Source organism: Balaenoptera acutorostrata, chromosome 2, assembly GCF_949987535.1.
Source record: "Balaenoptera acutorostrata chromosome 2, mBalAcu1.1, whole genome shotgun sequence".
Classification (NCBI taxonomy): domain Eukaryota; kingdom Metazoa; phylum Chordata; class Mammalia; order Artiodactyla; family Balaenopteridae; genus Balaenoptera; species Balaenoptera acutorostrata.
The window spans coordinates 7,322,212-7,337,685 of record NC_080065.1 but is presented as its reverse complement, the minus strand read 5'-3'; the positions used below and the strand labels follow the sequence as shown (position 1 = coordinate 7,337,685).

General features: G+C 37.2%; 1 protein-coding gene across 1 annotated transcript in view; it reads right to left on the bottom strand.

The window, feature by feature from the left end:
• The window catches only part of ICE1 (interactor of little elongation complex ELL subunit 1), a 58,952-nt gene that overhangs the window by 32,600 nt on the left and 10,878 nt on the right, over window positions 1–15,474 (bottom strand). The window contains exons 2-10 of the mRNA XM_057540553.1: window positions 12,562–12,620; window positions 11,634–11,668; window positions 9,319–9,337; window positions 8,445–8,556; window positions 6,867–6,943; window positions 5,854–5,891; window positions 3,574–3,656; window positions 3,317–3,356; window positions 3,180–3,236 (exon numbers count right to left, since the gene is read on the bottom strand). Coding sequence (XP_057396536.1) covers window positions 3,180–3,236; window positions 3,317–3,356; window positions 3,574–3,656; window positions 5,854–5,891; window positions 6,867–6,943; window positions 8,445–8,556; window positions 9,319–9,337; window positions 11,634–11,668; window positions 12,562–12,620 — 520 coding nt within the window. The remainder of the gene's footprint in view (window positions 1–3,179; window positions 3,237–3,316; window positions 3,357–3,573; window positions 3,657–5,853; window positions 5,892–6,866; window positions 6,944–8,444; window positions 8,557–9,318; window positions 9,338–11,633; window positions 11,669–12,561; window positions 12,621–15,474) is intronic.

Here is a 15,474-nt window from a genome sequence, read left to right as displayed (position 1 = left end):
GGAGAGATTTTTATTAATAAACTATGAAATATCAGTATCTTAATATCTCATATTAGATCGTAGCTTTTCGTTGTCTAGTAAATAGTCAGCTTTTATATATGTTTGAGAAGTATTTTAAAGAATTCAAAGTTTGTGGTTTAAGAGTTATATGTAAATCATCCATCTTGCAAATATGATTCCAATTCTATCTCCTGTTTAAATTCTTGCTTTTACTCTGTATTTCTGAGAAACACACTGAAGTCTCCTATGAAAACAGATTTGGTTATTCCCCCTAGAATATCCAAGCATTTTACTTGACATAGTTTTATGCTCAAAGGTCATAAGAGCAGTATCTTCTTGATGAATTGTACCTTTAATCTATCTAAATATTTCCTTTTAATCCATGTAAATTCATTTCTAGGTGTGAATTATTTCTTTGCCTTGTGTTACTGCTTTCAAGTTAGCATTTGCTTGGAATTTCTTTATCCATCCTCCTATATTCAATCTTTCTGCTTCATTTCATTTTAAATGTATTTCCTTTGAACAAGTCAGAGATGGAGATCATACATAAAAATCATGCTCTACAGCTGGGAGGCTTTTCTAATACAAATATTTTATCAGTGTCCTGCTCTGGGAAGTTTCTTTCTATAGAATTTCTTGATCACATTCTCTCCTTACAGCTCTGTTCTCCCCTCTGGGAAGTCCTAGATGACTATTAACAACACCTGGCTGGCTCTATGCTCCAGAGTCTTAGGTTTTCCCTAATACCTTTTATTTCCTTATCTTTTTACACCAGATTCTCACAGATGTCCACAATTAAATCTCCTGGTTCATTATAGCAATCTTCTATTTGTCCACTCAACAATCCAGCCTTTCGAGTGGGTTTATTTCTACAACGTATTTTTAATATTTGAGAACCCCAACTCAGATTTCACATCAGCAGACTACGGATATGTTCTTAGATGTTCTCTAAAGACACTATTTCAATTGTTATCATTTTCTTCTTGTTCATGATTTAACACAGTTTCCTCAGGGACTAGTTTCTCTTGAGCTCGGTGCCTTTCTTTCCTGTCACTGCTTTTTCTCAGTGACGTCTCTCACAGCCAGAGTACATTTCTACAGGCTCCATTTTTAGTCCTATTCATACTCTGGCAATAAATGCAGGTCCTCATCTCATGAACCTACAGGACCCTGTCTTCAGAAGGAGGAAGCAGAGTGAATACGGTTGTGAGGACTTACATGGCGTATACAAATATCTCATTTTCTGGGAACAGGAGGGGCTATCCTTCAAAGCAGCCATAATTAACCCAATTTTCTGACATCCACACCCACTCCGGGTCTTCCCATGTCCTAACAAACACTTTAGAGAACTAAACTTCGGGCCACAGCCTGTGGACTATTGCCAGGAACAGTTTCTGAAGCCAGAAGGCTGCAGGCTTTTCGCCCCTTAATCAGTCACCTGGCAAATTGCTAATGCACTGCTCCTTCTCCCATGCCCACTCCTGTGATTTGGGGAGCACAGACTTCTGCAGTGAAAACCTGCTTTTTGAGGGCTGCTGTTTTTCTCTGTAATTTGGGGTTTCCTCACCAACTGACACCACCTGCTTTACACCTTCCTCATTAATTTCTAGCACTTTTTAACTATTCTTTTCTTTTCTTCTTAATCTTCTGCCATTTTTATTGGAATCTGAAAGGAAGGCAGACCAACAAAGCCCCCAGGCAGTCTTCTCAAAAGTGAAGCCGACCCAGTGCTCTTTCTGCCTAACTCGTAAGGTTTTTTCAGAAGTCAGGTGTGAACAAAGAAAAGTGTTAAAGATATACTTAAGAATTAGGAATTAAGCCCATCAAGGTCCACAGCTGAATAATCAGCAGATTCCTAAAGACTTCATTTATTTACTTGTTTGGAAAAAGTAAAATAAACAGTATCCCTTCCCTCACAGTGAGGATAGATAAAAAAAATAAAAAAAAATAAAAAAAAGATTTTACTTGAGAAAGTAACTAGTTCTTTGAAGGAACAAGAGAATGTAAGGCTAGAGAGCAACTACAGAAGGGGGTGACGGCTGTGTTTTAAATAGTGAGGCCTGAGGACAGCAGAACCCTACAAGAAAGATGCTTAAACTCCACACCTGACTGTCAGCTGGGAAAGCCCAGTGCTGCCGAGTCCTGCTTCTCTCAGCAGCACCTGTTACTCAAAGTCTCACTTTCCACACCTCAGAGGAGGAAGAAAAGTCAAAAGCACATGGAATTATGCATCAGTGATAGTGATAAACAGACTCAGGGCCTGGGCAACTGCAAAGTATCAACTGTTAGTCTTAAGCCTTGATCTATGGATTAAAAAAAAAAAAAAATTAAAGGAAGGAAAAAAGGTAAAGGAGACTTCTGAAGAGACACTATATACTTGCACAAAACAGTGTAAGTGGTTTTAATAATTTCCACTTGGAGAAAACATGAGTGACATGAAAATACCATTATTTACTTTGAAAATACCATTATTTATTTATTTGCCTTTTTAAATTTATCTCTACCAAAATAGTACAAGATAGGCAGAGAAGAAATTCATAATCTCTTTTTTACAACTAGGAATGAAAACACAAAGAAGGGAAGTCAATGGCCAAGGGTCAAACAGTAAGTAGAAAGACTGACATGAAACTCCAGCGTCCCCACTTCTCATGTTACACCTCCCCGTCCACGAGGTAGCAAGCTCAGTGTGCCGGGGGCGCTGGGGACGTCCCTGTCCTGTGAGCACCACGGCACTCCTCTGTGTAACTTCCGGCCTTCCCTAAACCCTTCTGTCTTCCAACAATACACCCCACGGCTTTGACTCCACAGTTTCCCTGCCTGACTTTAACCATTTTTATATATTTGGCACCTATGAAATCTAATACATTAACTTGATAAATTGTAATCTAATGAGGAAACTATACTCATTTATTGAAAAGTGTGGAAAGTATAGCTCTCCCAGTTTTCTTTCCCAAGGAATACTGCTTTTTGACTCTTTCATTCACTGTATTATTCTATCAGACAGCAAGGTGATAACATACACAGATCTAATGAAGACAGGAAATAGGAGATGGCTTCTTCTAACAAAAAACATGTACAAGCCCAGGAATTCCCACAATTATAGGTAAGAGTAACAAGCAACCTCCCAAACCACTAAAAGAAATGCAAAGAGATTGAAACTAAATTTGTAGTATACTCACTTTTATCGATGCTTCCATAAGAATCACTTGAAATTTGTGTTCCAATATGTCTCAACTCTAAAATGTGGGGAAAAAACAGTTAGAAAATACTGTGTGTCAAAACAGAATTCTTAAGTAAGCATTAACTGAATACTCACCCTTTTCATTTTTCTGTTTAGAAAATTCATCAAGCTTTTCCTGTGAAAACAAAACACGAGCAGTGTTTGCAGTGGATAAAGGAGTGCTAGTTCTAGACGGGATGTAAGAGGGGGCAACCCAGGGGCACTGCTGACTGCCCTCAGCTGGGGGCCTCACGTGTGACTCCTCATGACGAGGACCCACGGGGCTTACAGAGGACCCAAGGAGTCCCGCAGGGAAGATCTGAACATGCGTGGGCACTGCTGTTATCTATTACCTGTGTCTTCCTAAATTCCTTTTCAAGTATTTTCTTTTCATTCCTTAGTTGCTTGAAGTCCTGAGTTTGCTTGACAGCAGCCTCTTTATTTAAAGAGTGCAGTGAAATAAGAGAGAAAAGTAATTTACCACATTTATAATCACCATTAATGAAATTCTCAAAATAACCTATTGAGAGCTTTGCTCGTTTCTTAAAATTTGAAACAAATTCTGTAAAAAGTTACTGTTCTTTCAGTATTGTAGCAGAATCAGGGATAAATGCAGGAACACTTTTGTCTAAACTATTATCTACAAAACTGAAGACTTGGCATCCAGGCCCTAAGACTCCCTTCCAATCCTGAAACAAGCCAACCGCGACCCTTTGGTCAGGCAACACGCCAGTGTACACGATCTTCAGAGGGAGAGGCTGTGGTCCCCTTGTTCAACAATCAGGAACATTCAAGTTTTAGAGACTGAGAACTGTGATCTTATCAAGCAATAGTTAAGACCATTTTCTTCATTTGGGGGAAGAGACAATCTTCTCAATGTTTACTATATTTTTACTCCTTCCTGCCTGGAGTTCCCTTGCATCAAGCCAAGTCATCCTAAGTCCCAATATCTTTACATAGATCTACTTTTAAGGTATTTTTATAGCTCTCCTGTGGATCTAGAGCAAATTCTTAACTCGAGTTTTTGGTTCTGAAGCACTGAATGGTTCAAATATACTATTAACCTGAGCAGTATTGACTTTATCTGAATATGTTCATACACAATTGCTGTGAAAAGTAAAATCCTATAAACACCACAGTAACAATCCTCTCCTGATTCCTCTAACAAACTTGAGTATTTCTTTACCTGATTATTATGCCCTGTCACTTACTAGAAAAATATTTTTGTCACATGGGAAATACACTTCCGCTTCAAAGGAAGTTTGCTGCAAAAGCTTCATATAGTCTCACAGGCATTTTAGATCCCTTTAAAAATTTTCCTTAAATAGACACATCTCCACACACTAGCGAGAGAAGGTAATACTGAGAAAGAACACAGTGATGTTGTACTTACTGCCACACTCAATGTTTGTGCAACAACCAAATCAGAGGAAAACTTGTTAGCAAAATATTTAGAACCTAAGTCTGAAAAACTGGGCTCAATTAAGGCAAGTTAATGACTGGAAATATATTCAGCAACTTCTATTCAAATTCTCACTTCACACTTGAAATGAAAATAAACTGTTCTCCGACAGACTTGCGGTTGCCAATGGGGGCTGGGGGAAGGATGGAGTAGGAGTTTGGGGTTAGCAGATGCAAACTATCATATACAGAATGGATACCAACAAGGTCCTCCTGTCTAGCACAGGGAAACTCTATTCAATATCCTGTAGTAAACCATAATGGAAAAGAATATTAAAAAAAAGAATGTTTATATATGTATAACTGAATCACTCTGTACAGCAGAAATTAACTCAACATTGTAAATCAACTATACTTCAATTAAAAAAAAAAAAAAAAAAACCCCGTTCTCTGAAGCAGAGGACAGAGCAGGCCCATGAGCCCCACAGCTACAAGGGCAGCCCCAGCCTGCGCCGGAGAGAAAGGAGGAAGGGACCAGGGGTGGGCTGGCAGGTCACACTTGTCTCTACTTGATGTTATTTCCATGTCACAACCACCCAATGAAGGAGGAGAAAACAGAAGAAAAGATCTCGGATTCAATTCCTGAAAGGGCTCTTAGCTGCCACAGGAGGGCTGAGCAGACCCTCGTGTGGCCCTCTGCCTGCTCAGTGTAGACAGAAGGCCCTGACCAAACTTGGGGTGCCGGCGGGGGTGGGGGAGTGGGCAGGGACACAGCGGAAATTCCCAGTGTAGGGAATCTCACAGAAATCTCTCCATCATGAGTGTGTCACAACCATCCAAATACATCAAGTTTCTCAGTACAAAAAGTAGTATCCTTTTCTACTAACCATTTATTTCATTAGTAAAAAATGAGAGGGCCCCATGAGATTCAACTTTCAAAATTTAAGTCCTTTTCTTGATCGCTGCTTTTTACAGTAAAAGTATGGGCTGTTATTATTTTGAGTGAACACTTCAAGGATATGCCACATTCCATCTCCATGTCTATCCAGTAACTGAGAGAAGTACAGTATTCAACCTTCTTCCTAATGGTACCCTTAATGCACTCATCCAGGGATGCACCATCAAAACCCAGGACTCAACTACCTGACCAAGTACCACAGCCTTGTACAGTTACCAATCATTCATACAAAGACGATGACTTCCATTAGCTGGACGACAAGAGTACCAATTACCTTCCAGCTTCTTCACCTTGGCTTCTAGTTTCTTCTTCCTGATAATATAATTGTATAAATTAAAATGGTTAAAAAAAAGTAACTTCACAATTTGTGATATACATGATTTTTTAAATTATTGAGATTTACATAATAAAGAAAATGTTAGTCACAAGCATAACACATCAATCATTAAAAATACCAGCAATTGTTTTGAAGGTAAACTTCAGAAAGAATAGTATGCTGTTTACTGTGTAATATCTGTAAAATGGATTTTTAAAACTCTGCATTTTTGTGGCATATCATGCCTGTGTGGCTCATCTCTGAGCCAAGCTGATGTGTCCAGGTGGCATCGTGGACTCAGTCCAGCACCTGACTAGGTGAGGTTACTTTCAGGAGCACGTTATGGAGCACAGGAGCATAGGTAGACAATATCCATACCACCATTTTACAGGAGGCAGTGGCTAGAAAACTGAACTTGTTTTAGGATAGATTTCTGAGTCAGAGAAGGTAGGAAACCCTTTGAGAAAGTCTCTGAATTACTGTGACATCGCATCTACATTAAGCTACTGTATGTGTAGCTCAGGAGTTTTGTAAACAACGTGAATATAGTATTAAACTTCAAAACAATCAACTGACTTCTTTGGAAGAGCCCCCTTCATTAATGGAACACAGACACCCATTCCAGATGATATCTATTAAAGGAATGGTACAAAGAAGTGAGACGGTAATCATGTTTTCTCTATGAATACAAAATACAGACAAACAAGCATGCACGCATATAGACATAAAAACTTTTATGGAGTTCTTTGTGCAGGCCTTTAACATAAGATGGTTTATTTACTCCTATTAATCCTTCAACATAGGTATAATTTCCATTTTACAGATATGGAAACCAAGGTTGTGAGACTAGTTCAAGATCACCTGGTTAATTATGGTCAACATACCCAAAGACGGGGAAAAGAGAAACACTACTGATTTAAGCATTACACATTTTCAGTATTGACAACACTATTTCCACAGTAATTACTTACTGAGCATCAGTTTTCAAGCATTCTTCTTTCACACGAGCATATTCCTGATGAGTATCCTGATACAACTTCAGAGAACTCTAAAAAAGAAATAAATGTGTGTGTGTGTGTGTATATATATATATCTATATATATATATCAACAACTTGAAAGTCACTGACCACCAGTGATAAGGATTTTGACCCTGATAAGCTAAATTATTATCACTTAATAGTATGAAATTAACCAAATGAATACATATGATTAGGCAGGAAACCAAAGTACAATTCATTGAACATTTTAACGGATATAACCAGATCCTTAACAGAGGTAATATGATAAACAGTCTAATCAAACAGAGCTATAAAACTTAAAATATACTAATTTTAAAATAACCCCAAATCTTCGTAATATCGAATAACTAATATTTTTGTTGCAGCCAATTAAAATTCAACAAAACCTAAAGCAATTTTAGAGGTAATAAATGTAAGCTATTATTACTACTATGCAAAAATATAAAATAAAACATTATACTTAATGATAATTTGGGAAAATATGTTAACACCAATCAATATGTATACGCTACGGGCACTACGGAATGGGAAAGAAACTTACTGAGCCTGATAACACAGTACAATATAATGTGTAGAGCTCTTCAGTCGCCAAAGCTCTGAGAGACGGGCTTTATGACCCCTTTTTACAGATGAGGGATCGGAGGATCCAGACACTGAGTAATTCTCTGAACGTCACAGTGAAAGAGTGACTATTTAGGTTTATTATTCAGCTGTGATTCCAATGTTCATGTTTCCTCTCAGGTATGGCTGATGACATTACTTTGTAGTCAGAGGTAGACAAAATTCAACATCTTGATTGTTTCTGTTTAACTTTCACCGCATAGTTAAATATGTAATAAAGACTTTCTATAGTAATAGGAAAATCGACCACTGTTAAAGTATGTAAACCTCAGAGAGGTGCATGGCATCCTAAAATGAAACAATTTGAAGACTGGGAGACACAAATACTATCAGATCGAGGAGCCAGGAATCATTCCAGCTTGGCTACGACTTGTCTAATGCTCACCACCTAACTTCACTGGCTTCAGAGTTTTTTTTAATTTGTAAAAGCCATGAATTCTCTTCTAAGGCTCCAGTAAAACAAAATTTATATTAAAAAATAAGTTTATAGCATTTAAAATAGTTTTACTTAGTGCGACTGGGTTTTGAAATGGAAAACATAATTTCTGTAATTTAAGTTTGAACTTTTGCATGTTACTTTACACTTACAGCAAGAAAAATGGAAAAGGCAAGCAATGCAGGGCACATAAAGTCATAAAAATTCATAGCTAAAATGGTTCCTCTACTGAACCTCTCAAAAATCATAAGCAACTAATACAGCATTACATTAATTACTAATAATTACTGTAAGGACCAAGCCATCAATCAACTAGTTTAATGTTCTCTAAGTATAGCAATACACTTCGAGTCTTGACTATCATTTATTTCCTTTGTTAAGACATAAAATGTCCCCTTATCCCAATTATAGTAAATAAGTAGATCTTAATTTACTGACGACAGCTTTTTGTAGGAAAATTACTTTAGGTACCTTTTTCTCTTCTAACTCTGCTTTTAAAGATCCCAGTTCTTCCTGACACTTCTGCAGAGGAGAAATTTTTTGAAGCATCTGTTCCACTTGGTGATGCAGAGTAATATTCTCTCTAAAAATGGACAACACACTAACGTTATTATGCAAAAGTATCTACAGTGAATTATTAAATAAATCTACTGGTTTCGATTTTATTTCTAACTAAAAACAAAGAATCTCTCTTTTTAAATGCATTCTATTTGTACCAAAATGATTTATGTATCACTTTTTATTTCTGACATGAGTCTATTTCTAATAAAAGTACATCCGAAACCATATGAGAAGCAAGCGCAATAGGCTCTCAATCTGCTGGAGAATACAAGAACGCTTGGATGATCTGCCAGGTGATCCGGCTCTTCAATCCTGAGTTCATCACCACTGACTTCAGTTCAATGATAGGCAAACTGTGTGAGTCATTTTATAACCATATTTTGCCTTCTTCTAATTGATAAATGTAATCAGAGTATAAAGCATTACTAAATTCTAAGTAAGACTACTTTAAATTGATTAAAATATACATGATAAACAACCACATTAAACTGTCCAATTCACAGAGACAACAATAACTGATAGCAATAAACTTCATCTCAGTGGCCACAAGATCAGTAAAATTTACTGGAAAATCAGACACTAGGCTGTAATTTAAGACCTCGGTAAGAAATTCATTTGGACAATTTAACAGTAAGGAAAATGTGAATCTTCTTTTATTATGAGCATCAAAGAACCAGTCTACATAATGGGTCAATTCTATGTGGCACTTTGTTGAATCTGTGTAAAAATCTAGTCCGATAAGTGTCTACCCCAAATACACTAAGAAAACAGGTAGCTAGCTTACCTTCTTGCAAACTGCAGCTGTAAAACTTGTTAAAGAAAACTGTGACAATTTTATCTACTGACGATAAAACAATTTCATCTTGTCTGAAGATAAAACTCACCTTAAAACTTCAATAATCTGTGTTCAATATACATACAGGCAAGATCATAATTCTTAGAAAACAACATTCAAAGTTCCATCTACAACATATGATAAAGCTTTTTACTGAGTTAACTCCTATTAATTATAACATGTGCCGTAAGTCAAAATATGTACTTCTCTAAATTAAAAAAGATTCCTGATTAACTATACGATTAATATTAAATTCCAAGAATAAAGACAAAGCAATAAGCAACTAATGAAAACTACCTTGAATCCTGTATATATCAGAATACCCAAACATCCTGTCCTTCTTTTCTCAGAGTCCGGAGCACAACTCCAGCAAACAAGAGTTACGTACTCACTAAAACCACATATATATGTGTGTATATATATATTTAATGAATATAAATATTGAATGAATTAAATATATATATGTATTTAACGAGCAATGAGAAAAGAAATACAGGGAGAACATAAAATCTAGAAAACCTTTCACTTTTACAGTCTGCACAATTTGGTAACTTCATTTCCCATCATTGCTGCCAGTAAAATGTTCTAAGACAGCAAAAAGTCATTCCTTTAAGTTTCACCGCCTGTCAAATCCTACTCTCATATCACAATATAGAAATGTCTGTTGGTCACAACACATCTGTACCCTCCTCTATTAGAATGTAAACTTCTGAAGATTAAGGAGTTTCATCCTAAATTACTGCAGTCTTTGCAAGAAAGAAAAATTCAAAAAATATCTGATGAAAATAAAATATACTCTCTGCCCTGTACAAAGAGGAACTAATAAACAACAAAACAGTCAGAATGACACAAAAGAGTAAAGAATCGAGTCACACAAGAAGCCATATTAAACCTGCAACACTGGCACCTCAGGTTGTAGAGCAAACAACTGCATACTTGAGGTACAATGAATACATATTGTGAGCAAATGCCAGATGTGTTTTTAAAAAAATCTGTATTTACCTATAGTTGAGGCTGAAGCAGATTAGCACACTGCAGAAGGGAAATTCAAGAATAATCAAAAAGTTTTATCAATTTTTAATAAATTACTAATAATTTTGATTTTAAAATTTTATAAATTTTAGAAAAGTAAATCAATAATTTCCCTGCTAGATTACATTTGTAATTACCTCAAAAAGTTCATACCATTTCCTCCAAAAACGATACAATGAACACATATTTTCCTAATACTGGAATTAACTGTCTATTTCCCTATTTAGCTAATTAGAAGTGTTTATAATAACTGTTTCTGTACAGCTTTCAAAATCAAAGATATTACTCTTGCAATAACATACATTTATAGTTAAACTGATAGCTTCAATAAAGCACACGAGGAAATTTTCAAAGACCTATTTTTTTGAATGTAAAACTTGAGATACTAAAAATAAATCGAAATGCTATGCCTTGATTTTATTACTCTAATCACACAAATTAGATACAATGGTACCAACACAAACAAACAACTGGTGATGACATAGAAGTTTAGGAATGCCAGAAATAATACTGAAACAGGCCTCAGGTTACTGCCAGAGTTGAACAGCAGTATTTGCTCCAATACTGAAGCTAAGGCTGCGGGTCACACGTATGCGTGTTTACTGTCACAGGAGACACTTAATTCAGGTAAGTATCACCACAAGATGTGGGAGGAATGATTGTGCACACTACTTCCGCCCTGCCAAGAAAATACAGAGGCCTGCAGGTGCTCTAAACGGCTACTGGACAAAACGGTGACGCAGAGACCAAGGACTGTCCTGGGGATACAAACTTACACTATGATTTGGGATATATTCATTAATTCTCTACAAGTCACAGAACTAATTAACAAAAGTTAATTTTCCAACATTCTGAATATTCCTACAGCGCACTCCTTATAGAAATCCCAAAATATTCTCACAGCATCATGTTCAGCTTCACATTATTCCTAAACCTAAGGGGCACTGGTCATGTCCTCAGTACAAATGAAAAAGACCTACTCTTTAAAAAGCTTACGAAACCTTAAGAAAATCAAAATCAATGACAAAAACAAAACACATTCTATAACAAGGAGGCCAGCAGCCTTGACCATTAAACGTGTGTTACGAGTAGAAGACAGCTGCTCACTGCGCTTGTCAGGGGCACTTCCTACTTGGAGCCTGTAAGCACCGCTTTCCAAAGAGTAACTATGAAAATTCTCACATTTCTTTACATTCTTAAAAATTCCAAGGAAAAAGCCAGTAAAAGGATATCATCACATTTCTTCTGATATTCTGTCAACAAATTACTGTAACAAAGAAAAGAGTTATGTTACTTTTTCAATCTAGAAATCACACTATGTTAAAATCATGTTTCCAAATGTATAAGGCACCTTTCTGCCTAGGTTTCCTGTAACAAATTTATGTTTAATTAATTAAACATATGCACACACATACACATATCACCTTAAATTCCTTAAAAGCACTGCAGTGATATATGAGTTTTTAAGTTAAAATTCCTATGATCTAAGTAATATCTTTGCCTATAAATTCTTGTGACTTTCACAGGATTAAAAAAACAATCTCACACCAGGAAATTTACTACAAAGAAATCTGATGCCCAGTCCTAAAGCTAATAAGGCTTTAAAGACAGAAAACAGCTTTAAAAAAAACTTTCCCGTTTAGCAAAAATCATGGTCTAACGCCTGAGCCTCGTTGTAAAGGTCTGAGCACTGGTACTTCCCCAGCGGTCCAGCCTGAGCCTCGTTGTAAAGGTCTGAGCACTGGTACTTCCCCAGCGGTCCAGCCTGAGCCTCGTTGTAAAGGTCTGAGCACTGGTACTTCCCCAGCGGTCCAGCCTGAGCCTCGTTGTAAAGGTCTGAGCACTGGTACTTCCCCAGCGGCCCAGCCTGAGCCTCGCTGTAAAGGTCTGAGCACTGGTACTTCCCCAGCGGCCCAGCCTGAGCCTCGTTGTAAAGGTCTGAGCACTGGTAACTCCCCAGCGGCCCAGCGGTTAGGACCCCGCGCTCTCGCTGCCGAGGGACGGCCCTGAGGAGGTTCCATTATAACCCACACCACACAGGCACCAGGTGAGCAGCCCCAGCTCCACTCTCAGCCCGAGGGGGCCTAACACCACCACCACCTGCTCCAGCCTGTATGTCAGGTTCACGAAGTTCGGCCAAACAGAGGAAAACATACTCACTCTGTATTAATAATTTTTTGCTTCAGGGTAATTAATGCTTCAACATATTCATTTAAATTCTGAAAGAAAAAAAAGCTACAGTTAGCTATTTGCTTTTATAATATAAGCTACTTTATTAATTTTTCTGTAACATTTATTATAAAATACAAACATACTGTTCACTGTATTATATAAACAGAAATAGGTAAATCTATTATTTATGTTGAGTATAAACCCACAGAGGTATTGTGTGACCTTGAGCCCATGCTGCATTTCTCTGAATCTCTTTACCTGAATGATGTCACTCTAACAGCAAGGCAGCTGTACTGATGCTCTGACTGTGCGTGCTTTTTCACTGCGAGAGCTCAATAAATATCCATTACTTTAGTTCACTGATTACTACTAACCATCAGTCTACACTTCACTCCACATTATTTCTGAAAGGACTTAATCCAAAAATACACGTAAATTATTAAAAACAGCAAAAAAATAAAAATAACATGGGAAAAGCAAATAGGAATATTAAAATGGGGCCAAGATTCAGTGAAACTTCTTTTTATAAGGATCTATGTTACACTTTAGGACAAACTACAAATGTGGCTCTAAATTACTGCTCTCAACTTGACAGTAAAAAACATTAGTTACACTGTTCAAAATGTTCCTAAGATTTAAAACTGAACAGATTTTCTTTTAAGTGACTTTTTCCTTTAATGTCTCCTTTTTTTCACTGATAAACACTTCAGAAATAAGAATTTATTTTTCATTAATTATCCCCAAAACATCTTTTTCTATCTAGGTAATCTAACTAATTTTGAGAATTACAGAACTATTTCCCTCCATGCTAATATGTGCATTTTCTTTGCAGTCATACATGTAACATATTTACTAAAGTAAAAAATCTATACATTAAAATACATGAAGTAAAAAGTATATGTTACCTCATCATAACACGTGTCAAAAATCACTGTTACTTTTTGTATATATCCTTTCAGAAGTGTCACTATATATTTAAAATACGTTTGGATGTACGCAATTCACCAATTCTCCACTGAAGGCCAGTTAGGTCCTTTTCAGTCTTTACTAACAACAGGCAATGTATCTCCTTGCCCAGTTCTCTGGGAGACACTTCCAGTTTCCCCTAGGATAAAGTCCAAATAGGCTCCCTGCATTACTGACAGCTGGGAGCTTTGGTAATCTCACAGACATATTTTTCATTTATATTTCTTTATGCGTGATACTGAGAAATCTTCCTTATCTCCTCTGGCCATTCATCATTTTTCTTTTAGTAAGAAAAACGGCCCCTTATATCATTTGCTCATTGGTGTGGTTGCACTTGTCTTATGAGCTGCAATATATGAGGAACAGTAACATCTGGTCCAAAAGTTACAAATATATACTTGTGTATGTTTCTCAATTGATCATTAACATACAACTACATATGAATACAGTAGTTTTAAATATTCACATAGTTGAATCTGTCATTTTTCTTAAATTTTGGTTTCCTAATATATTTAGAAGGCTCTACCCCACCTAAGATGCTAAATCATAAGGAGTCTTCCATATGTTATTCTAGTACTTTTATGCCCTTTTTTCTTATTTCTATCTTTATTCTAGAATTGATTCTTGTGTACAGTAGAGACTCTGAACATTATAAATCAAAGGGCAATGAATGGACTATTCAATAACTTTAGTGTATTTGGCTTTCCACATTTAAAAAAAATCTTTCATTATGTAAAAAATAAATTCTACACGGCAGATTTCTAGGCAGAGAGGGTAAATAATGCATCTGCTTTTACTCCCTCCCTAAAACCAGCTAAAACTAAAGTCAAGGGATTTCTTTTCCCCAAAGGCCAAACCCACAAGGATGAGAAGTGGATAAAAGACAAATGAACACAGGAAAGCAGACTTGAGAATACTGATTTAGCAGACCCAGGAGAGGCAGGTGGCGGGGCAAGGGGGGCAAACCACTCAATTCTCAGTTTACACTGCAAAACTTCAACAAGCACGGAGGGGCCAGGGTCCTCAGGAAGGCTGGGCGGGGGTCACTAAGACGAGAACTAGTTGCAAGCTTCCTGGTAAGCATGAACCCTCAAATCCCCACTCCGCTCTGCTACCAGGAAACTGCCCCTCCCCCATCCAGCGGGAGGAGGTCTGCTTTTTGAAGAAGCCTCTGCCTGGAACACTGTGAACACCTGGGGCAGGTGGAATGCACCAAACACAGAGGGACCAGGTACATCTAAGCACACTGCGCTGATACTGACCGCCTGCTTCTCCCCATTAAGCTCCCAGACAGTGGCAGCCAATCCTTTTGCCCTCCAGGCAGGAGTCTAGAAGCAGTTTCTCTGAGGAAATCTAACCAGCCTGGAGACAAGATCTAAAGTAGCAACATGAGATATTCTTCAATCAATAAGTGGCCCACCCAGACCTATTGCAATGAAGCTCAGGGTCCGAAAGCCCACAACACTCAGCATTCTGCAGCCATCACTGTATTAGCTACCGCTCTTAATATGAACAAACAATCGAAGATTTCCAAACATCAGACAGAAACCTGTAACATGAAAGAGAGACCAAAACAAAACGAACCAAAGCAACTTGGAGTAGACAAAAACTGAGAAACCTTTAAAGGTACTAATTAACATGACCTGAGATAAATGATGTTATATTCATAAAACAAGAACAAGCAGCTATTTTTAAAAGGAATACTCAGAGTTCTTGGAAGTTTTTCAAAAAGTTTTTAAAAATTAAAAACACCCACGAGGATGGCTGAAATCAAAATGACAGACAATAACAAGTGCTGGTGAGGATGTAGAGCAACTGGAGCCCCCACAGCATTGCTGGTGGAACAGGAAATGTGCAGCTGCTGTGGAAATAATCTGACACTCCTCAAAATGCTAAACAGTTAATTCGATGATGTAGCAATTCCATTCCTAAGTA